This window comes from Chiroxiphia lanceolata, chromosome 4 (genome assembly GCF_009829145.1).
Source record: "Chiroxiphia lanceolata isolate bChiLan1 chromosome 4, bChiLan1.pri, whole genome shotgun sequence".
Lineage (NCBI taxonomy): Eukaryota > Metazoa > Chordata > Aves > Passeriformes > Pipridae > Chiroxiphia > Chiroxiphia lanceolata.
In genome coordinates this window covers 49,175,662-49,199,242 of record NC_045640.1, presented here as the reverse complement: position 1 = coordinate 49,199,242, position 23,581 = coordinate 49,175,662, and the positions used below count along the sequence as shown (strand labels likewise).

The 23,581-nt window shown below is 37.3% G+C and overlaps 1 protein-coding gene across 4 annotated transcripts in view; it reads right to left on the bottom strand.

The window, feature by feature from the left end:
* Window positions 1–23,581, bottom strand: part of COL25A1 (collagen type XXV alpha 1 chain) — a 310,589-nt gene that overhangs the window by 37,568 nt on the left and 249,440 nt on the right. For all 4 annotated transcript variants that reach the window (XM_032686841.1, XM_032686843.1, XM_032686842.1 and 1 more), the window contains 7 exons: window positions 22,287–22,331; window positions 17,815–17,847; window positions 17,617–17,652; window positions 13,618–13,662; window positions 2,749–2,811; window positions 2,160–2,228; window positions 1,206–1,250 (listed from right to left, as the gene is read on the bottom strand). In XM_032686841.1, the coding sequence (XP_032542732.1) occupies window positions 1,206–1,250; window positions 2,160–2,228; window positions 2,749–2,811; window positions 13,618–13,662; window positions 17,617–17,652; window positions 17,815–17,847; window positions 22,287–22,331 (336 nt within the window). The remainder of the gene's footprint in view (window positions 1–1,205; window positions 1,251–2,159; window positions 2,229–2,748; window positions 2,812–13,617; window positions 13,663–17,616; window positions 17,653–17,814; window positions 17,848–22,286; window positions 22,332–23,581) is intronic.

The window sequence follows — 23,581 nt, the reverse complement described above, 5'->3', positions numbered from 1 at the left end:
GAAGAATGACTAATTCACCAGAGAATGACTAATTCACAAAACACATAGAAAACAGAAAACTTTCATAGGGCTAATGAAGACACATGGAGAGCAGGCTGGTGGCAGGGCATAATCAAGGTTGTGCTATCTGCCTTTCCTTTCAGTGTTGCCTTGGCAGCAGCTAGTGAACATGCCACTGAACTATTAAAAAATGAAGTTCTCAACCACTAGACTGATTTCCGTGGGCTAGATTTTCATGACAGGTATGCAGATAAAATGAAAATTGTATATAATTTTTTGATAAAAAGGAAATTAAAAGGGATATCTTTATAATTTTGGCACCTGTGGGAGGTGCCCAGGTAGTACAGCCAAACGAGAGGCTGATTTACTCTTATACTCTCGCTCTGATACTTTAATCCATCAATTAGTTTTCCAATGCTTCTTTCTGGTGAGAATAAATGACCTTAAATGGCACTTATTTAATCATATTCTTAAGCACTTAAGGTCACTCTTCAAGGACCTTACAAGTACTGCAAAAAGTATCATACCAGCCTACATTGTCTTGTCACCTGACAGACTCAATAACCGCCTAAATAAATATATTTTCATTTTGCTTTTACTTTGAAGGAATCTAGTGAGCACAGAATTTGCACAGCAGATAAAGTAACAGAAAAAACATACATTTTATCTCTCCATATATGTGAACCAGTTATATCTATTGAGAGACAGGTGGATAGATAGATATACTCAAAGTAGAGTATTTTAAGTAGTAAAACAGCAATGCAACTGACAGCTCTTGCCTTTGTAGGACTTCTGATCATTATATCTCAGCCTGCAGTACTGGGGATAGTACTGATTCATAACTCACCAAAGTGTGGATCCACAAAGTTATATAATAGCACAGTCAGGTGTAGGGTCCTGGCATGTGGGAGGACTAACCCACATCAGTTACACAGAGAGAAACCAAGTTGCATGAGGAAAACCAGAGTAGAGTGGAATGGATGTTACAACAGAAAAAGGATTAGAATCACAGTGTTCAAAACACATAAGTTTTGACTTCAACAGCTAAATTTGGAAGTCAGAAGATTTCACTTATAAAGAACACTGCAGATTGTTACATGTTCTTTTAAAAAGATTAGTGAAGTTCCTGTGAAATGTTACAAATAATCGATCCTAAAAATCATCATCTTAATTACTCCACTAGAGACAGTTTCTTTACTACTAACCTTTGACCCTTTTGGGCCTCTAGATCCAGGTTCACCTGTTTTCCCCTGTTTGAAGGAAGATAGGAGAGAAATCATAGAGAAATGGGAGTGCAGAGAAAAAGAAATTAGTAATGATTAACTACAGTATGGAATACCAGAAATACTTCATTTGATATTACCAAGATAATGAATCTGTAAAGGCACTGAATTTAATAGCACCCAGATTAATATATTCTTTAACACCAGAGTGCAAAGGCCACAGATTCCATCCTTCCAAAGGAAAAGTAATACTGGCATTAGTAAACAGCAGGCATCATTAACAGTGGTTTTCAGGAATGGCCTTTGTCATTCCATAGCTCCTGAGAAATGATAGCCAAAAGACAGAGAAGATAGTTAAATATTCTAATGTGAGGAGATTTAAATAGAGTGTTACCACAACTTCTTTTCCCAGCTCTTCAGCTGGATACAAACTAACAGGCCAAGGAGCACAGAATTGGCCTTATTATTTTCAAGATGCATTAGGAAAGAAAAACTTGACAGTATTGACACAGAGGGAAATATTAAGACACCACTAAAATGTAGTTAGACTGATCTCTTTCTCAGAGAGTTAGAAAACAGCATGCAAAATGGATTTTCTCTGCATTCAATAGCTACACTGGTCAAGGAGTTCAAACACTGATGCTGAAAGTTAGGGACCTGGAGGTCAGGACTTCAGCTGGAAAGAATTAGGCCAATTTCATGACAGTGTATGTAGGTAGTGCCTTTAGTTTGTAGACCAAATAAGAGTCCATTCAGACTGCAGTTCCACAGCTGTGAACACAAAACTGCCATTGTCTTCCGGACTGAAGTAGAGTATTTGGCAGCATTTCCACTTAGAAGCTCACTCACCAAGTTTTGTTCTAGTTCTCAGCAGGAAAAGATGTATTCATAAGGTATAAAACTAACGAAACATTTCCATTATAAAATCAGACTGACCTTTGGTCCAGGGACTCCAGGCTCACCTCGCTCACCCTTCCCAACAGGGCCCGCCTCTCCTCTGTCACCCTATTGCAACAGATACACATATATGGAAAATACTAGGCAGTCTTTAGCATGACCAAAGAAACAAAGCCAACAGAAGAAACAGAGGTTTACTTTATCTGTATTTTCAGTCTGGTGTGTAGTATCAAAATTCTAATTCCTGCACACACTTTCAAGCCATTTTTTTAAAATACATCATATTTATGAAAATATAGTTTCTTTAGTCATGCATATTCTGGCTCTTGAACAAGTCAGTTTTGGATTCTAACATGAAAAAAGGGTATTTACTGACCTAAGTTATGAGACATCTGCCTTCAAACTTTTTGAGGGCACCAATATATATATACATATATATATATGTATATATATACATACATGCATACGTGTATATATATATGGATCTATCTCAAAGCACTGCTCCATCAACTATGACTTTCCACATTTACTGCCATTAGTACAGTCTCAGTCTCTACTACTTGCTGAGGAAGTTGAATTTGACATCAGCTCTATGGGCTTTGCATCAGTGCTGGCCAACCACCCTTACCTTTGTTCCTGGTAGCCCTGGCAAGCCAGGTTCTCCTTGAGGACCAATGAAACCTGGTTCACCCTTTAAAAATACGAGAAGAATGTTAATTTACTTAGCAGTATGTAATTATAGTAACACTAGTTTCTTTTGAATAGTATTTTCCCCTGTATTGCTTACAGCTGTCCAGCTGTGATGCAACAGTTATACAGAAGTACTTTTCATCATGGGTTACTTTCATCAGCATAAATTCTTGTAGCAAGCCATCACACAGCACATGAAATGCAAATGAAGCAGAAGGTGTCAAACATGGGTTTTATGAGGTTAAGGACTGTTAATATGCAACCTGGTCTGTAGCGTAACACACTCAACTAATCAAAGCAAGTCTGAAGGCAGGAAGAGGGTTCTGAGCATTCCTAAACTTAGAAAGGGACAGTTCATTTCAGTCACGTGTAGCTTTCTATTGCAGCACATGAATAGAGGAGCAGACATGGTAAGTGTATGATAAAGCAATGACAAATGGAGAGGTCAGATGGTACTCTTGTAATGTGTTGAATCTCCTTTCAAGTCAGAGACTTGAAGCACCATGGCATTCTCCCTCCTCACTCTGACAGTAAAATACTTCAGTTCTCTGCACTCAGACATCTCTGGTTGTGAACAGCTGGGAATGAGCCACAGCTCTCCTCATTCTCTCTGTGTTCTGTCCCCTTCCTTCACATTCATTTGTACAAACAGAACAGACAAATAGCAGGAATCAAGCAGAGCTGCAGCAGAAACAGCACCGAGCCATTGAGTAAGGTCATATTTTATTATCTATCTCCGTGCCTGAAGAGGGATAATGGAAGATTAATAAGCCATATGCTTTCCTTCACAAACTCTCCTGAAAAAGGTTTCCTGCTAATTAATCTTGCATTTTTTCCACATAAATTTGAATCAAGAAGATATGCCCACAAGCTGTTATAAATTTTAAAATCAGCACTGTAACCCAATTAATACTTATTTATTAGCCTTTTAACAATATCCCTGAACTTAAAACTTAAAAATTACCCATCAAATGCCTTTTCAAATAGCTAAAAGACAGATGTGTCATAATCCTGTAGTGATACCATTAATGACAACATACAGACAGTGTAGAGGAGCAGTTGAATAATATTTCTCTTCACCTCTTTCCCTCCTTAGAAATTGCAGGTATGCTGCACAGGGCGAGCAAATTATGAAGTATTCTTGCACATTCATCTGTGCTCTCATCAGCAATCCATCATTAACAGTTCAAAGCAAACCAGAGAAATCTTTCATGTGGCTATATTGAGGGCCATAGAAAGCACTCAAAACCCCCAATTTAGGTTATAAAAAAAATACAAAAAATAATGAGCTTTCTTATACGAAGTTCCAGCTGGCCATGGTTGAAAATACGGCAACAAAGAAATAAACTGAGACAAACATGTCACAAAGAAGCATGTGGGGTTTTTTTGCTTTCACACAAAAGAACCCTTACAGTTTATCTAAGTCTTGCACACCAGCAAGAGTAACATAAGGTTGTCATTGCAGATGGAAGCACTTTAATGTCAGTAAATGAAGAGCAATGCAGTTTCAATAATTTATTTTAGAATGAGAAGGTACTCATTAGATCCATATTGTTATAACATTCAATTTTGCCAGGGCTAATTTCTTGGCCAGCTTATTATGACTTCAGGCAGAAGAAATATGCAGTGCCTACTTGATTTTATCTTTTCAGTGGGAAGGCTTAGAAGTGTCACTCAGAGGTTGATGCACAGCTTTTGAGTCAAATTCTTGCTCTTTGCTCAGGACTATACCAGTTGCATACCACAAGAAAACTTCTGGCCAAAGTCCAAGAAGAAACCCCACCTTCCCCCAAAACCTCTAAAGAGGTAAGAAAAAGATGCTTTCCCAAAGCTAGTGGAATTGATAATGAAAGAAGCTGGTGGCTTAATCAGGATAAGTAGAATACAGGTCTTACATGGCACAGAGTTTTAAAATGTTTTCAAATGTGGAGTGGAAAAAGTGGTGTGTTAGCAGAGACTAGGAACTGATTGTCTGAGTAGCAGCTCTGCTGAGAGAGACACAGTGGCTACAGTGGATGCCAAGTTGAACATGATCCAACACTGTATTCTTATCACACATGAAACAAACCGCAGCAGTTAAAACCTGGCTACATCAAAAAACCCATGCAATTCTCTCTCTATGCTGCTACTAAGCATAAGCAGATTAAAAGACAGATCTGATTTGCCATCTGAACTAAGCTTCTAAGTAAAAAGACAACATGTTTGGATGATTTGAAACTAAGCCATGTCTTCTCTAATATTTCAAATCTCTTGACTGTATCCACAGCATAAGGTATTAAGTAAAATGCTCAATTGGGTATTACTTCTGCAACATTCAAAGTTAGTGGAGGTAACAACTGTATCAAGTTTGTTTCTGGCATTTCTGTCTCAGTTACTCAGAAGAGTAATATTTACATGAGAAGCAATGCCTATTCCTCTTACCACTTGTATCCTGCCATTATATTCTGCAAATATTGCTGACTTCATGCTTTATGCTATCTTTTGTGCCACTCAGGAAAAAAAAAAGGAATCTATTAAAATTAACACTGTCAATGACATGTGAAATGTAAAGAAAACACCTTCCTCTCAGAAAGGCATGCTGGTGTCCCTGTTACACAAAAGTAAGGAGAGACCATTATGATTAGTCTATCACACAAACAAGATTCCAGAGCCATAGAGGAATGTGGTTAGAAAATGAAGGACTAAGAGGTTTAGCTTTTTGTTGTAGATATATGACCTTTATGATTTAGCTGGCACATAGGTGCAGGAAAGCAAGACTGAAGGCTTGTTCATAACTGTACTTCGGTTTGACAGCATTGCAGCTCTGGCATTCACTGAAGCACTTCCTGTTCTTAAATCTCTTGCTTAAATGAACTCAGAATTTGTTCAAAACTACTGTGAGATGCTGAGAGGAATGCAAGGAATCAGAGTAACCAAGATTTACAATACTTTTCTAAACATCTCACTACAACTTCTTACAATGATATCCAAGTTTTATCTAGTAAGAATCTATCCACAAGCTTCTTTGCCTGCCAAAACTGGGACAAGGAATAGAAAATCTGGAAAGAGGAGTTAAACAGTTATGTTTTGAAAGAAAGGTAAGGAACTCCCTCATTTGAAATTTTGCTGAATTTGAAATATTGTTGGCAGCTCTACAGAAAGCCATCAGCAAGTGATGGCTCTTTTGCTTGTTCTACTTTAACCCTTTGGTACACTTATGAAATCATTGCTTAGAAACCACCACATTGCACAGGATGTCAACAAGACAAATTTCAGCACTCAAACTTCATCCACTTTTAGGACTTGAAGCAATCTGTATTAATCACAACACAGGCAGACTAGTATTTAAAAAAAAAACCAACAAGCCTGTGAATTTCATCCAGTTTACAGAAGTGATGTGTTAAGATTTTAAGAATAATTTTTAGTGGCTTCATATGTTGATATTTTAAGAGACTACCTCTAACGTGTTGTCTGTAGAAATACTAGTGGGTCAGATGGCAAATTATATACTGCTATTCACAAACAATTTTAATGTTCATTTTTACCTCTTATCATAAAATGTCTGAACCATAAAAGGGCCCTATAATGGTATGTTGTACATTTAGCATAATGTGAGCTCCCTCAGAATTTAACGTTAAAAAGCCACCTTGAAATTTACTTCAGAGGATAGTCAAAGTTTCATGAGGATTATTATCTAGACATATTCATAACTGGTTTTATGATGATCAAAGCATTTATGGGCTGAGGCAGAGACTAGCTTTGATATTAGAGGTTAACTCTAAGATGCACTTAAGTTCATGCTCACTGTCATCTTCAACTTTTATGGAACCCATAACCGGCTAAAACTTGGACTTACGCTTAAAAAAGGTGCAACAGTTGAAATACCATTTGAAATGCTGACTGCTGTTTGAAACACCTCTAATTTGGCAAACGTTTATTCACAACGTAGTTCAAATACTATATTTGGTCAGAATTAGCCTTCATTGCACAGCTGAGACACACACCACTAGCACTATTTGAAACTTTGTTCTCACAGACAGACCTAATCCGCTCTCAGTGTCTGAAATACACAGCTCTCTGCTGATACAAGCAATCATCAGAGAACAGTAGTTGTTGGATACACTGTTTCCCCACAGAAGGTTCTTCCTTCTGCAATTATTCTTCTAATGACTATAACACACATTTTCCCATCCAGATCAATGTTTGCCTAAAAAAGAAACCTGTGCTACAGGAAGGCACCCAAATCACCAACTTTCCTGCAACAATGAAATAAATTCACTTCCATTTCTGAAATTACTATCCTACTTGTAAGTCTCAGCATCACATTACTATTTCAGCTACAAGAGATTACTATATTATGTTCTCTATGCTATAGAAATGGAACTAAACCAACCTTTAGTCCACAAATTTGAAAGGAGTAATGTAATTTCCATCCTTACCCTTATCTAGTGCTATGCACTAGAATTAGCCAGAGAAATTTAAATGTCAAACTCTTACCTTTATTACACAGTTCATTGGTCCTGGAATATTTTGTTCAATGTCTGCCAAGACCATGGCAGTTCTGGACCTCCTGGGCTGACTGGCAGGTGTGCCACAAGGCAGGACACACACCTTTCCCCAGCATTCTCTTAGAAGTCTGAATGTACCAAGATCAGGACTCATGTGTGCACACCTCTGAGCTGGCAAATCATGCCAAAGCATCCAGAATGTCTGTGGAGGATTCTGGAAAGGTGGATCCACCCCACCTTTTCCATACACAGAAAACCCAACTGTGTAGGCTTAAGGAAAACCATGACCACGCTTGAACACGGAGCATTGGACAGGCTTGGAGCTTCTAAACTCCAGCCTATAGATCTCATGGTTCTCCAAAAATTCTTGTGTCTGGCATGGGCCAGCTTCCAAATTCTTCAGGAGTCACAGACCTTGGGAGAGCCCAAAGTGTCCTTTCTGACAAGCACTGACATGGAAGGGTCCTTATTTTAATCACATCAAGAGACCAAGGTATGCTTGTCTTCAGTGTTACCCTGGCTCACTTGTAGGTATATTTAAAACAAAATAGTATGATGCCTTTTCCTTGCCTAACTCTACTGAAGAATCCTGCAAAGGTGGAGATACATAGAAGAGACAGCAAAAAAAACCCCCCAAACCCAGATGCAAGAGAATTTGGAGAACAGATATGAAGTTATACTAAATTGGATTTGGTTCACTGCTACTTGTGTTGATTTTCTGTAAGTTGCCCTCTGCTGCCCTGAAACTTAATTTCTGAGGTTGCTATCTAACCAAAATACTGCAACTCCTGCGCTCTGGAGAGGACTGAGGGCTAAATTCTCAGGAGCCTGGAACAGAGCAATTCATGGTGGTTGATGAAGCCGTGCTTGCTCATGCCCTACCTCTGTTTGCAGCACTTAGTTCCAGTGAATTTCTCAGAAATTCAGCTGGCCTTAGACTGTACAAGTCAGAGAGTACTTTTTCACTGTGAAGGGCATTAGAGGGACTTTATATATAGCCTGATGTCCATGGGAATTTTGCTCTCAGGAATGCTGGAGTATTCAGCTCCTAAGAAGGAAATGAACAAGGTGCAAGGAAATCTGATAAAAAAACCCCTAACCTCATTTTATAAGGTCTTTCTTAAGGCTTTTCACATCACTTCAGAATTGGCTCCAGAAATTGCCAGTTAAAACAGGTTGTCTGGCTCACTCATCGCATTTGAAACAATATCTTTACTCCCTAATCAGTCTCTAAAGTTAGAAAAACAATTGTGGTTTAGAATTTCCAAATGCGTATTTAGTCTTTATGATTCATTTAGAGCTAGAAAAGTAAAGCCTTACAACCTGGCTAAAATCCCAAAGCTTCATAACAAGCCCCTATTTGCATGACATATATTGCTTTTTAGTGAGCCTGATTTTCGCCTTGCTTTTAAGTTCTGTCTGCTTAGCAAGTCTGTTGCTTTGGGAGGGTACTAACAGAACCAGTAATAATTCTGATTAATTCTGCATGCATTGATCATATAATGGACTTTTTTACTTAAAGGCTAATTATAATTCAAGTCAGCATGGTAACTACTTTTGAGGACTAGAATAAAGAAACTTTTTGTAATGAGCACCTAATTTTTAATTCTTCGCAGTGACTGAACTGCTAAATGATGAAGAGTCTGGCCTCATATTGTTTTCTTTAAAAAACAGTTAAGATAACAAATCTCACAAATTTTTATTGCTACTCTGAAAGATAAAGAACTTAATGGCATGCCCTCATTTTCTGACCTTATAAAAACGTGTATTTGAGGCAAAGAAATACTTTCATATTACAGATGTCGTTTTCTTTGTGGATGACAAAGTTCTTGATTTCGCAAAACAGCAGGATGATGGACTGTCAGATTATTCAACTATTTTCAAAATTTTAGATTTGTTGTTGTTAAATTTTTGTTGTTGTTGTACAAAGAAAAATTAAACTATGCTATAAAACATACGCTGTGAAGCTCAATCTTCCAGCTAGTAATAGCTTTAGAGGAAACAACATTTTGTGTTTCAGTTACTTACGTTTTAGCTTTTTCCAGGACAGAAAATGAGAGCTTTCATGATTTGGAGAATATAGTTTCTGACAGATTAATAAGAACTGCATATATCTTGAAGAATGCTCCAGTAAATACTCCTGACACATGCATACCATCCAATGTTGATGATAATTTCATTTTCTGGCCTCAATTCTCAAAATTATTTCTGGGAAATTAAATGTTTATCCTATGGAAGCGATTACCACCGTAAAACATGGAAACCAGAGAGCTAGGAATGAAGGAATAAAGATGTGTAACCATATACATACAGATATATATTTGTATATATACTTCCACTCTGGAAAGTGAATACTCAAAATGAATTGCACAACTGTGTAATGTATTTTATCCACCCATGCACAGAGCTACTTCTGAAAACCAGCCCACCAAATGCAAATATTAATTCCTATATTTTTAGATCAGTTCCCGTTTACACCCAAAACATGCATTCGTATAGTTTACTACTCAGTATTTAACCTATACTACACTATGCATTTCCCTCTGCTCAAGCAGATGACTCACTTTCAAGAACACTGTATGTGAGTAATGAAAGATTGGAAATTCATTCACACTTTAATATTTCCATATATATATATATCAGCTAAGGCAAGTGCATATCAGAGGCTTGTGTTTGGTGAAGGCTTCTCACTCAGTGAAGAAGTTGAGAACTGTACAGCTTAAATTCCAGAAAATGCAATGCAATGGATTTGAGAGATGTCTGAGATTAGAATGAATAAGGGTATGCATTACATTACAGTAAGCAAGTGCTGCTTTGTATGTATCTTCCCACAAAAGTTATGAGATAAAACAGATATATGAAGTTTGTGTTTCACAGACAGGCTTCTGTGTCTGCTTGGCATCAGTTCGGGGATAGCAGAGCGATGAGTTAATATTCTGTGTTTAGGTGCCTTACTTGCTTCCCAAGTGACAGGGTGGAACACATTCAGGGGCTCATTAAGTTTCCAGCCATTCCTAAACAGCAACAGGTGCTTGAGTAACGTTTCTCCAGTCTGTCATAGACAGCTTCTTCACTGTCTTGGAGACAACTAACTGCACTTATGTTTCCTCCATGGCACCAACTGACAACAAGGAGAGATCAAAAAGGAACAGGAAGAACTCCCAAAACATCCGCATGTGCGTAGTGAATGGGTCTAGAAAAGTAAGTAATAAAAGACCCTGCTGCATACTCTGAATTCAGATATGATACTTGCATGTCCATCCAATGTTGCTGCTCATTCAGACTCCAGTATCACATTCAACCAAGTCCTAACAGGTTCCCAGAAACATTGATTAATTAATTGAAATGGCATTACAAGAAGCTGAAACTTTCTCAGTGATTAGTATCTATTAATCCTTTATGTATGTTCAAGCACACTGGACTGAATGTCTTGGGAAGCTTCTTCAACCATAAGAAGAAAGATGAGATGTAGCTGGACAGACATGGTCCATTGCCTGGTATGGCATTTGTGTTTTCATAGGTTGGTTTAGCATGTGTAAAGAGTGCTATGTATGTTTACAGTTACCTAAAACATTTCATAATACACTCTGCTACCACAGAGATTAATTCACAAGGAAGCAAATTTCAATTTAACTGAGAGATTTAAAGAAAAGGGAACTTACTATTTAATATTTAAGAGCTACATCCAGGAGTCTTCTATGTGTAGAATCTTCCTGTATCTTGATCTACTTTTCTTTACCTCTCACAAAGTTTGGAAACAGTCTGAAAAATCTCTGCCACCGGCTACTGGGCTGGCACGCAAATTCACAAGAATGTTGTCATCCGTTTGCTAGGAAAAACTTCCCTTATGGAAACTTACATATTGTGACAAGTTCCTAGATGTTGTAACAACATTGTGAGAGGTTTGTACTGTTTTTTTCGCATTATACATACCATCACTGCATATCATTATTAAGAGAATAGCAAAGACATTATCTTGGAGAGTTTTATAAAGTCCTGAGAAATCCTTGAAAATACTGTAATCAACAACAAGGATCGATAAGGGGAAAAAAAAAGAGAGAGGAAAAAAAGAAAAACAGAAAAAAAAAAAAGAGAAAAAAAGGGAAAAAAAGACCATAAGGAAGTCACTGCTACAAATAGGATTCCTCTCTGTTTTGTGTGGTGACAACGTGGTGGCACCAAGTGATTGCAAATCCAGACAACTGGGTTTCCTCCATGTTCAAATTTCTCATCCTGTCACTGCTATTTCAAAGTAACTTTCAATCAACACCAGTTCCCTGGAACTTTGTTTCTCCACAAGATAATGCTGATGTTGTTTTTGGAAATTGATGTGATGATTTTCCCATGGTGGGACATAAATCTTAGCTAAAACAGAGGGTGAGAAAAGGGGGCAAATACTACTTTTTCTTTGCTGAGGATTGTCCACTGTCTTAACTCCAGCCATTCTCTGGTTTCTGCTACTTCTTATCATGCCACAGACATAGATTTCAGTGACAGAAAAATCCAGGTTTTTTTCTACAGACTGCTTAATTACACAGAGTTGAATGCCTTGAATTGAACAGCACCCATCCTGTAAGCCTGATGTGACCAGATGTCCTTTGCTCTCTCCTATGCACATTCTACCAGCTTGTTTGTCACCATCTATGGCGCAGACAGCCACCTCAACGCAGAATTGCACTAGATGAAATTTCTTCACTGAAACACCACCAGTCTCCCTCTGGACTAGATTTTAAATAGAAGACTGCATTTCCCTAAATGATTAATATTTGACCAAATGATTCCATTTTACTCTGCAGGCAACTGCACTGTTTTTCCACTGTACCCACTGAATTTGGAAACAAGTTTCACTGGGCAAAAATCCCACACTTCATCCATTTTTCACTTCACTTTTTGCCTTTCAGGTGATTTCGAAAGCTGCCCCTCTGAGCCAGCCTTACTGCCAACAAATAATTTTCCCAGAGCAGACGCTCAGATGTAGACTTTTTTATTTATTGGTTAAATTCATGGACATGCAAGGTCTGCATGAAGATGGAAACCCCAAAGACCAGCCACAATTCCAGTTGCTTTTGGCATGTGTTCCGAGGATGAGTGCCCCAGGCAAGTGCCCCAATGACCTTCAACTGAGCTACTCTTTGCTCACAGTTAAAGTAAATAGAATAGGGATTGCTGCCAAAGGTCCTTATAAAAATAGTTTAACCACACAAGACTCTCTTCTTACATGATCTTCACTAGTCAGTATAGGATTCATTATTGCAAAAAATGAACAACCTCCCTGGGAACTGTATTTTCAGCTGTTACAACACACAAACTCTAATATGCACATTCAATTCTTCCCATAATTCATTAGGAACACAGAAGGGACATTATGCTTCAATGCTGTGGCAATTCACAGGTCCCTTAAGAAAACCACTGCAAATATTACATTCCATTACATAAATCCTGAACTCTACCATGATGGACAAGAATTTAGTCTCTGACTTATCCTCCTTGTTATGGGAGGGAGAAATTATAAAAACTATCTCCTCGAGGCATACACAGGCCCGTGCTGGAATGCAAAGATTTTGTTTTCTGAAAGAACAGTCTTTTCCACAAAGGAAAAGAGATCACTCTAATCTGTACTCACTCAGAATGTGTGAATCCACTCGCTCTGTGCAGAATTATACAGTTACAGCTCAAACTGCGCAAGTGTCTGCAATTCCCAATGCAACTACGTAGAACTCAGCCAACCATGTGTCTTTTGTATCAAGTTGCCTAAAGATTCCAAACAAACTGGAAGCCAGAGACTAAACCAGGTATTGGGTCAGGGACTGTACCTTATACTGGCAAGAGTCTTACTAAAACATTTTGACTTGTCAGTGGAAATCACTGCCGTGTAATGGAGCACAGAGTATTTTTGTTGACAGAGCCAGTTCTCCACATCCTGTGTATAATTAATGCAGTTCTCTGGTTGGAGGCTTGGTAAATTCAGTAGACCACTGCTACTGGAAAGCACACATCAAAGTGGAAACCAAATAAAACTTTGATGACAAGACTCTTCCATTAAATAAAAAAAAAATAAAACCCTCTACTATTTTAGATTTTAAAAAACCCCAAACCTAGAATGCAATGTTCTACTCACATTATAATGTAAAATACACTGTTTGCCTACTCATAGACACTTAATCAATTTTCCATGTGAAACATTTCCATGCCAACCCCTAGTTTAATACCAGAGACTCAGAAGATGTAAGACAAGTACAGCAAGTCCATTTGAGCCAAACTCTTGCAGTTCGCCCTCTTTGTGATGTCCCCCCAATACAACAGATACAAAGTTTATTTACCTTTATTCCAGGGAGTCCAGGAAGCCCAGGAAGACCTGGTTCACCCTACATGGGAAAATTACATAATATTACAGACATTATTCAGTTATGGTCACTATCCAGTGAACACCCCTGTAAATTGTGCAGGAAGATAAAAGAGCATGAATGACTGCTGGTCAGCTCCAGCAGGACCGATATTTTCAAAATATCTGACTGTCTTAAATGTACAATGAGTAAGAGTTGTGTTAAGAACTTAGGTATCTTCTGGGAACCTTGAACGTGAAGATGACACCCAGACTGAAAATCCATGTTAGGAAAGCCAAATATGAATTCTCCTTAGCCTTCAGCAAAAGGGAAGAAAACAAGCAGCACTGTTTCATTTTACACACTGTCATTTAAGTTCCATACTTATGACAGATGTTTAATTCTGTTCCATTCTCAACTCTGAGCTAGATATTGTGCTGTGTAACTGTCTGATTTAGCTACAAAGCAATTCAGAAGAGCTTAGTTTAAATTGCATGATTCAAGCAGGACTGCATAATTATAACTGGGCCATCAATTTTATAGAGCTATCCATAGCATCATTTCAGAGCTTGCTATTTATCTATGAATATACACGGTGCCATGAAGGATAGCAGGAGTGTAACCTTTTACTGCTTTACCCAGAAAAGCCTTGCTTATTTAAAATTGCAATTAAAAGAGCTACAGAATTGCATTTGCAAGGGTAATTTTTTAACAGGTATTCAAAACTGAATGTATTAATTTTGAAATTAAGTTGAAATTAGTCTAAGACAAGAATGACAACATTCTCACAAATGGTCATTCTGAGATATCAGCTAAATGGAAAAATGTTGTCCAGGGAAATAAAGATGATGAAGAGGAAAAAAAGAGCAATAACATGTGAAGAAATCATTATTTTAAAGGCTGGAGATTTTATTTTAATACAGAGGTGGATTCTAACCAGCACTTCGGATCTGAATATTCCCTGAACTTTCTGGAAGCTTAGGTTTGAACTCTGAAGCCAACTTTTACCTTTATAATGAGTTGAACTATATCCCAGGTTTTGTACACTCCTGAGCTTTATAGAAAAACAGATTTCAACTCTGTGGTTTGGGCTGATTCATACAGATTGTGCTATTAAAATATCTTACATGTCTGTGTACACACATGCTTACATACATTCCTACACTCACATAAACATGTGTACACATACACAAACATAAACACATGTATACATAAGATAGATGTTCATCAAACTACTGCACCCAAAAACACTTCTTTGAGGCAGTAATATTGAATAGATTTGAAATGCTCATAACAAAATTACATTCTGCCACAAACTGAAAGACACAACAGACAGGCTGTAAATCACTTTACCAAATGGAGTGATTTTCAAGTGGTATAGATGGATCTGATAACAGCTTCTTTGTGCATTTTAGTTTCTCCAAAATTCTAACTGTTCAAATTGCCTAAAAGCACAGGAAAGATTCCAGTCTCAAAATATTAACTATAAAATCAGATAGAGGAACAGAGTCTAGGATGCCATTCTCAACAGACACTATTATTTTTTGGTATGTTTGCTAACGCTTTCTAAAGCAGAAAATGGGTTATCACTCTTGCAAAAGAATAATCCTTTAAAAGGCCTCTATTGCACTAACAAAATGTTAACTCCAAACATTTCTTGCGTGGCCATACATACAAAACTACAACAATAAACTTTTCTCATCTAATTGTGGAGACACTGTATTTCACTTCTAAGCACAGCATTTGAATATTTATAACTGATAACAGAATAGTATTGCTGCAGTAGGTCACTATTTAGTCTTGGGACAGAGGTAAGCCCCACAGACTCACACATAACAAGCAGAAAGAATCCAGCAAAGCCAGTTCAGAGTCACAACCTAAAACAATTAAAATGCCCCTCAAAGATACATTAAACAATGTGAAACACAATTAAATAAATCACTATTTCTTAACTACAAATGGTATTGTAGATGAATGCATAATATTTTCTTTTCTGGAGTCTTCCTAATATCTGAGTACAATTTATGGGAAGAATTATTTTTAAAGAAACCAAAGCTGTATACTAACTCTAATTCATAATGCTCAGCTTGGCACTGCAGGACATCCTATCACCTCTGCATACAATTGCACAATATGGCACAAAGCAGCCTTGTCAGATTGCCAAAATACTGTCTCGTTTCATTTCATGTAAATAATATTCAGGTGGGCAGCTCAATATATATCTGTCCTTAGAAGATGGATAAGGAACAACTAGAAGGAGAGGAAGAAAAGAAGATACAGGAAGGAAATAGGAATGGGACAAGTATTCAGGAAGAGGGAAAAATATTCAGATGACATAGATGGTAGAGACACGCCTCTAGTTGGAAAAAGAGCCCCCCCCCCAATCTCTGGTGGGGTGACAAGTCCCTGCTAAGCAGGGGTGCAGAGCAGCAGACGTGGGGCACCTGTCTGAAGGAGGCATGCTGCATAAGCGAATTATAGGAGCTGCTGGTTTGGGCTGGGACATGAACATGGCATAGTGGAAGCTTATGATGTGAATGGAAAGAACACACTAAGTCCCCCTTGGTGTGAACAAGAAGCTGAGATTATAGAAAGTTTGAACTGCCTACCCCTCACTCATCCATGCTGCCTAAATGAGATCAAACCTGAGTGCCCAGGGACTGAGATCGAGGAGCCTGCTGATAAATCACTGCTACTTTTGCCTCCATGGCAGCCACCTAATGACAGTATGAATCTCCACAGGCTCTTAAGTGCATTTTCTGGTTTATTACCCAAGCAAAGCATGCGATGCAGAATGTACACATTAAATGACTCCGTAGATTAGACAGCTTTAAACAACTTTGATTACCTCTCCTAATTAAAACTGTATTTTACTAAAGAACTGCATTTGCAACCATAATAGTCTTTGTTTAGTATCTTATAATTGATGACAGTTATAATTTTCAAACAAAAAGACTTAATTTCTTATTCATTTCTTATTTATATGTGGTTTGGGGTTTTGCTTAGTCACCAAAAGACCTCGAGTATTAGAAAAAGGTTGTACTGCCATCCATTATACAGAATTTTAGCTCTTGATTGTCTATCTGGAATACCTGCTAGCTGAACTTGCAGTTGGACTCTGCTCCACTCTGGCAGCAGTGGCTAATTTTCAATATTGTAAGAAGCAAGAACGGTACCAATGGCTCTCAAGGGAAACCATATTGCAATTCAAAAAATCTGGTTCTCTCATTGTCTCTTTGCTCTCCCTGCAGGACCTGCTTCCTACTCTCATGAAAGGGAGCTGAATGCACAGCATTCACTCTTTGATGTACTATGGATTCAAAGAGCAAATTCCCCAGCTTCAGATGGCCTCATGCAGCACAGAGTCATTATAACTCCTGCAGAACCTTTACTTGCAGAAGCAGCCTCAGTCACACAGCACCCAGGGGCATTTCTTCCCCTGGAAGGAAGAACAGAGCAGCATTACCTGGTCTATGTCCTTCCAAACATACCACATGCCTCTGACAGTTTGATTCCCCTTACAGGAACATATGAAAGGGATTCTAGTCAATCCTTATTTTGTTTCCTAACAGGTACATGTGAAAAAAGATTCTAGTCAATACTTATTTTCTTCCTAATGAGATGTAATAATGTACCATAGTCTGAAGGTTAATAGTCAGTCAAACATGCAGGGTTAGCTTGTGATCACTGAAGGAACAGAGCCATTCTTTGTTAGTCTCACCAGCTGCAACTGCGTAGGCTTTCAATGCAAGAAGTGTGCTGTGGCTAGAAGGGAAGGTGGGTTAGTCTAATATCACTTTTCATGTTAATTAGTATCATCATTCCTGTGCTTTTTTAAAATACAAAATGAACATACACCAAATATGTACAGGCCTTGGCCAGCTAAACTGTACAGCCTTGGGCTGATCCGAGTACAGGGGCCAGGGGTAACATTGATGTAACATTGTTTATCACAAATCCAACAGAAAAGGAAAACTGAACAATTCCAAGTAATACCTTTTGCCCAGGCCGTCCGGATTCACCAGGTTCACCCTAAAAGAAAACAGATGAAAGATGAGATCTGAATAAATGAATTAAAGATAAAGATGTAGAAAACCATAACATTAACGATATCCACAATGTCTGTGACACTGCAAAGTAACATGGACCAACCACCCCTCTTCTACCTTCACAACTGCTTTAAAAACACATTACCTTGATTCCTGCAGCAGAAGAACCAGGGTCACCCTGATACAAAATCCACAAGAAATAATCACACTTATTACATATACAGTTTTCCAGGAAACACTTATAACAAATCATGTAAGACTACGGCAACATTATATGGCAAAATAACTATACAGCAAGATTGCCTGTTCTTTGTGCGGCTACACAGGAATTTAACTAATGAATTCAATCAGTGTGACTCAGAAAAGGAACAGTATTGCTGTCAAGACCATACAGAGAGATTTAATTTCACTCACCCAAACAGTGTAACAGTTAACCTCAAATTTTACAACTAATAATGTAGACATAGTAATTGCAGATTTTGTATAAATGTACTTCACAAAGCCAGGAGAAGGGACATACTTTGACATCTCTAAATTGCTGATCTACATTAAAAATAATTTACTGTTATTTGCAAAGAATATGAGCAATGATTTTGACCTAATTCTACAGATGGCAAGTATCAGGTCTCAACTGACAAAATTTTTTGTGCTAATGAAGACTCAACTTCAAAAAAAGCCCCAGTGACTTATGAGTTTATCTCCATCAGGGCTGGTCATAGCTCTATTTCCTCAGCACTTCAGCATATTTAAACTGATAGATCAATGCAGTGATGTGTTATACCTTACAGGATGAGCTAGCTATGGTAATTTACATATTCAAGAAAGGTCTCTGTTCTGAGGAGGCATTTAGAATTCAAAAAGATTTGCCTGTGTTTCACTGAGTTGACTGGATTTGATAGGCAGTGATAAGTACAAGGACAGAGGATCAGTGAGTGACCGGGCCAAGGAAGCTTTTAGCTTCCAGTTTTCTACAATTGTCACAGGATCCTTGAAATTCTTGTACACTCAATTAGTTGTTTTCTTTTCCTTAAACAACACGCTGAAGAAAAAAAGAAAAAAAATACTGAAAGGTTTTCTAGTCAAACTATATACTATTGAAGATGGCTAGAGTACTATATATTTGAAAATATATTTGAAAAATTGTTTCATTATTCAAAATAAATGTACATCATTTGCTGGAAGTAACAAGTTGCTACATAGCAGAAACATCAAGCTCCCCCACAGCCTGCTAGTGATTTACATAGGTAGAACAGAAGCCAGTACTGTAATGTACTTTGAAGATGCATAAGCAAAATATAAATGCTTAATATTCTTTGTGCTAAAATACAAATAGGGATACCCATTCCTGATGTTTCAGTGAAGCTGCAGGAAGCATTCTGTAAATGCCGTTGCTTTCAAGTTGGTTTGGGTGTGGAGTCTCTTTGGTATTACCTTACAAAATTAAATGGTACCAGTTTACATGCTCATTGTCCTTTAAAGAACAGGAGTACACAGCTACTGCAGCTTGCTCTTGTGTGAAGAAAACACAAAAATCAGTATTATGAAGGGCTGATACATGCATGGAAACCTGAGCTGCCTCATTTTGATAGACACGCATGAGTGATACTGCTAATATCCCTTACAAGCATGTACAACTGGAAGCCTCAAGGACTTTTTATAGTTATGAAGTGGCAAAGCAACTGGTAAGACACATTAGCCAGTTAAACATTTTAAAGGGTAATGATGGATACGGAGAAGATAAGACACAAAACAGTTACAAGCCATCTTCATGCAAGAATAAAAATTAGTATCAGATTAAAGAAAAAATTACAGTACAGCATGTTCTCAATTCACTGATAAGTCAAACAGTCCACGAATGAAGAAAATTTAGCAGGTGAACATGTGAAAAGAAGGAATATATTTGGTAGTTTCTAGGGACCAAGGCTACAGTGGAAGAATACAGAAATCAAGTTTGGCATTAAGACTGTCTTCAAAGTAGAACAATTCAACAAACACACTTTAATTCTAAAGTCTCAGGTCAAGAATAAAGCACCCAAGTCCACATTTCTGAGAGTCACTAGGTACAGTGGTTGAGAAAACAAAACTACATTAATTGCACAAACAGGAACCTGCTCATAAAGCAAGTCTGAAACTGTTGTCACCTGGTATCTCTCTCTCTCACCATATAAATAAAATTTAGCATTTATCTCACAGAAACATTATTTAAGCCTTTAAAGAAATACTTTTAATTTTTATGAACTATGGATTAAATCTCTTAAGCATATGTGTTGCATCATGATCTACTGCAATGTTCTCTGCATTTATTTATGTAAAATTAATGCTGTTTACTGAGCAGGAAGGGTCGGTACATGTATGTGGCTGAACACCTGAGAACTGAGTGATACCAGACTTATCTCATCTCTGAATACATCCAGCAGCTCTCTTACAAACGCACTTTAAAAAGAGCCTTATTAAGTCTTATAATACAGACAAAAATACAAATAAAAAAGAAATATAGGAAAAAAATCAAGTCTACTTCTTGAGCATATTTATTAAATGTGTCTGAAATAGTCATTCTGATTTCCTCTGCCACTTAAATGATTAGCAATTTCTGGGCAAACTCATGCTGAATTACACATAATGATCATAGAGCAAAAACCTTCTCCTATGCTGAAGAACAGGAAAGAATACAAACCCTGTTAAGTAGCTGAAGTGTACTGTAATGACACCAAATTTAATACTTACTCCTAAATTATCTGTCAAAGCCCACCTCCTAAGCTCTCTAGAAAGTGCTGTTTGCAGAGTTGTCTATTGGGAACTTTAAGCTGCAGCTCTCCTATAAGAACTGTTTTGTTTTTGTTTTTGTTTTTTTTTTCTGGGTGGCAGACTGTCTTGTAGGCAGGGAAAATGGAGGAAAAATAATGAAAATCAACAAAGTCACAATTCTGTTAAGTCCTGCAAAAATTAATGCAGAGGATTCTAATCTGTTATAGTTAAAGCAATGCACTCCAAACAAACAGAATGTATTTCCATGTCACCACCCCACCTCTGAAACTCATATGAAACACAGAAGAGATGGGAGACTTCTGCATTATGAAGTTCAACAGGTTTACTGAAATTTCTTCAGATACGGCAATATCAGAAGTCTCATGATGACCTATATTTTCCACAAGTTGGTCCCACTTAGACTGCCAAACTGCTGAAAGCTCACACAGAAATATTTAAAACTTTATACTTGGGCAGAAACAGGGAGACGGGCACACTGCTAATCACAGTGCAGTATGGGCATTCTAGTGGATGCAAGTTCATTCTCAGAGTTGATAAAGTAGAAAATCAACAAGTGAAGCAGCACTAGGCTTCCCAGAGAGATTATTAACTTCCCATTTACTTGCTGCAGAACTATCTACCTGAACAACAATCTCGTACTTCTAACAGATTATATTCTTAAACCACATAAAAGTGGATCAAGATTATGTTACTGGCATACACTGTATAACTAACTAAGGTTCTTAAGACTTTCATCTGGGTTAATAAACATGACTACAGACAAAGTATTATTTAAATGAAGTTCGAGAATCAAATAACTTGGTTATTCTTAAATCTGATGTCTGTTTTTAATTGCTGACTTTAGAATATACCCCAAAAAATTCTTGTGCTCTTCAAAGTGTAGTTTTACTGTATCCAAAGGTCCTGAGGGATTTGCACGCATTCCTTACCAGCTTGATAAATCCATCATAAATTTCTCCTTGCACTGAACTGATGTGAGGTGGTTAAGCATTACATATGTGAGGGTACAAGGAAAAATTTTTATGTTTCTGCCGAAGTGCAGTCACTAAAGTAAATTTTTAGAAGCATATGAATTCAAAAGTGATGGCCAGAATAGATCCATATGTCTGACCCTTTCTCCTGTGCAACAAATGCTTTACCCTGACTGCTAAAGACTATGACTTGTTTAAGTAAACCACATTGAAAACCCATGTTTGGTTTTTTTTTTTCAGTGATTCAGCACAAGTCTCACATAAAATGAAACTAAGGAAAATAAAAATTTTGATAAAGTCTATTCTTTAGTGATTTCTACAACATCTTGGTACTTTGCAATAATGAACCAGCAGGGTATCAAGTGAGGTTATTATTGCTGTCACTTGGAATACAGATTTAAAGTGTGTTTTTATCTTCAACTCCTGATTGTCCAGCAGTCAATTTTGGAGGGACATTATCAATCACAATACCATAATTTTTGTACTTATTCATTTGGTCCCTTCTTTTTGAGGGAAGTACAGAAGGGGAAAAATTAAAGGGTATTATCAGAAATGGCTACAACTCAACAGACCTAATTCCAACTGACAGGCTGTGACCAAAGCTTCTGTATGATGCAAATTTCAGCAAATAGTTAGAAACATGCTGATGTATTCTGTACTAAACTATTGCTGCTTAAAGTCAGAAATCTTATGCTTAGTGGGAATAGTGACAATTTTTCGGCTGTTTATAAAAATGAACTCAGTCGAATCATTCATCTTTTAAAAAACCCGTCAGCTTAAAATGCATTTTTCTTTTGATCAAATTATTATTTTCATTAGTTCATTATACTGTTAGCATGCCTAAAGCACAGATTTTCTTCTCTGCTAATAAGCAGTGTACCTTTTCTCCCGTGTCACCCTTCAGACCATTTTCTCCAGCGTCCCCCTATAATCAAAATACATATTATATTTTAATGATTTTATGTAAGCAGATAACATGCAGAGAAGAGCCAGCATTCCAACATGATTAGCAAGTTGATTTTGTTAACCAGGCAGTCAGCCTCTCTGTGACATTGTCAGGAAGTGTCTATGTCTTATACAGACCTCACTACAACCATGATCTCGTTCACGATCAAACTATCAAATAACAACCTGTCAGTATAATCTACCAATTTTCTAAGCTCACTGCAGTTTAGCGATGAAGGAATGATTTAATGATTTCATGATGATTCAGCATTTTAAACTGCCAATCCTTTTTTTTTTTCCAACACAGAGACATTCACCTAAATGCATCTAATAAAATTCAGACAACAGTCACCCAATTCCAATACTTTTTATCAGGATTCTCAAGTAATTTATGGTATATACTCTCTGAGTTTGAAGTCCTTCTGAAATGATTCACCAACTATAAAAATGCACTGAATGTCACTCCTCCAAGGAGCTATTAAAATGACTGTTATCTCCATATAAATTCCATGCATTGCTTTTTGTTAAAAAAGTGATGTTCAGATAACACTTTTTATGGCTGAGTATACATTTTCTACTTTTAAAAAACCCCAACCTTTTAAAGAAAAATTTCAAAAGATTTATCTAGAAAAAGACCTAATTTCCACTTACAGTCATATAGCCATATAAGAAGTCCAGACTACACCAAACAGTCGACGTTGTGTGTTAAACTATAGGCCAAGAACTCCTGTGGGACTTGAAGTTCATGTGAAGTGCAAGAAATATTCAAAATGCCAAAAATATTGATAAATACTGAGTCTAAGTAGGCTAAAAAAACATTCCTATTCTTGGTCAGATAACCAGTAGTGGTATTCAAATAGCAGTATTTATTTAGCATCTGTCATATTGTTCCAAAAACCTTAATGTGAAATTTCATTCAGAAGGACTTATTACAGAAAGCAATTTGTATATCACAGTCACTGACATAATGGGAACTAGGTAACAATCTAGCAGCACTTTAATTAAGGGCTTGATGAAACATAGAACAGCAACTCTTAGGAATGTCATCCCAAGTTCATTTGACATGATAAAGCACATTGAGGGCATTTGTAATTACACTTTTAGGAAAAGACAAAAGGTAATTATGGAAAAATACAATGATTTTAAGTAACAGAAATTCAGTGTATGTTAAAATTCATTGTTATTCCTTTTGTGTCTGAAAACAAACACAGGATTAGTGAAGTACTTCAA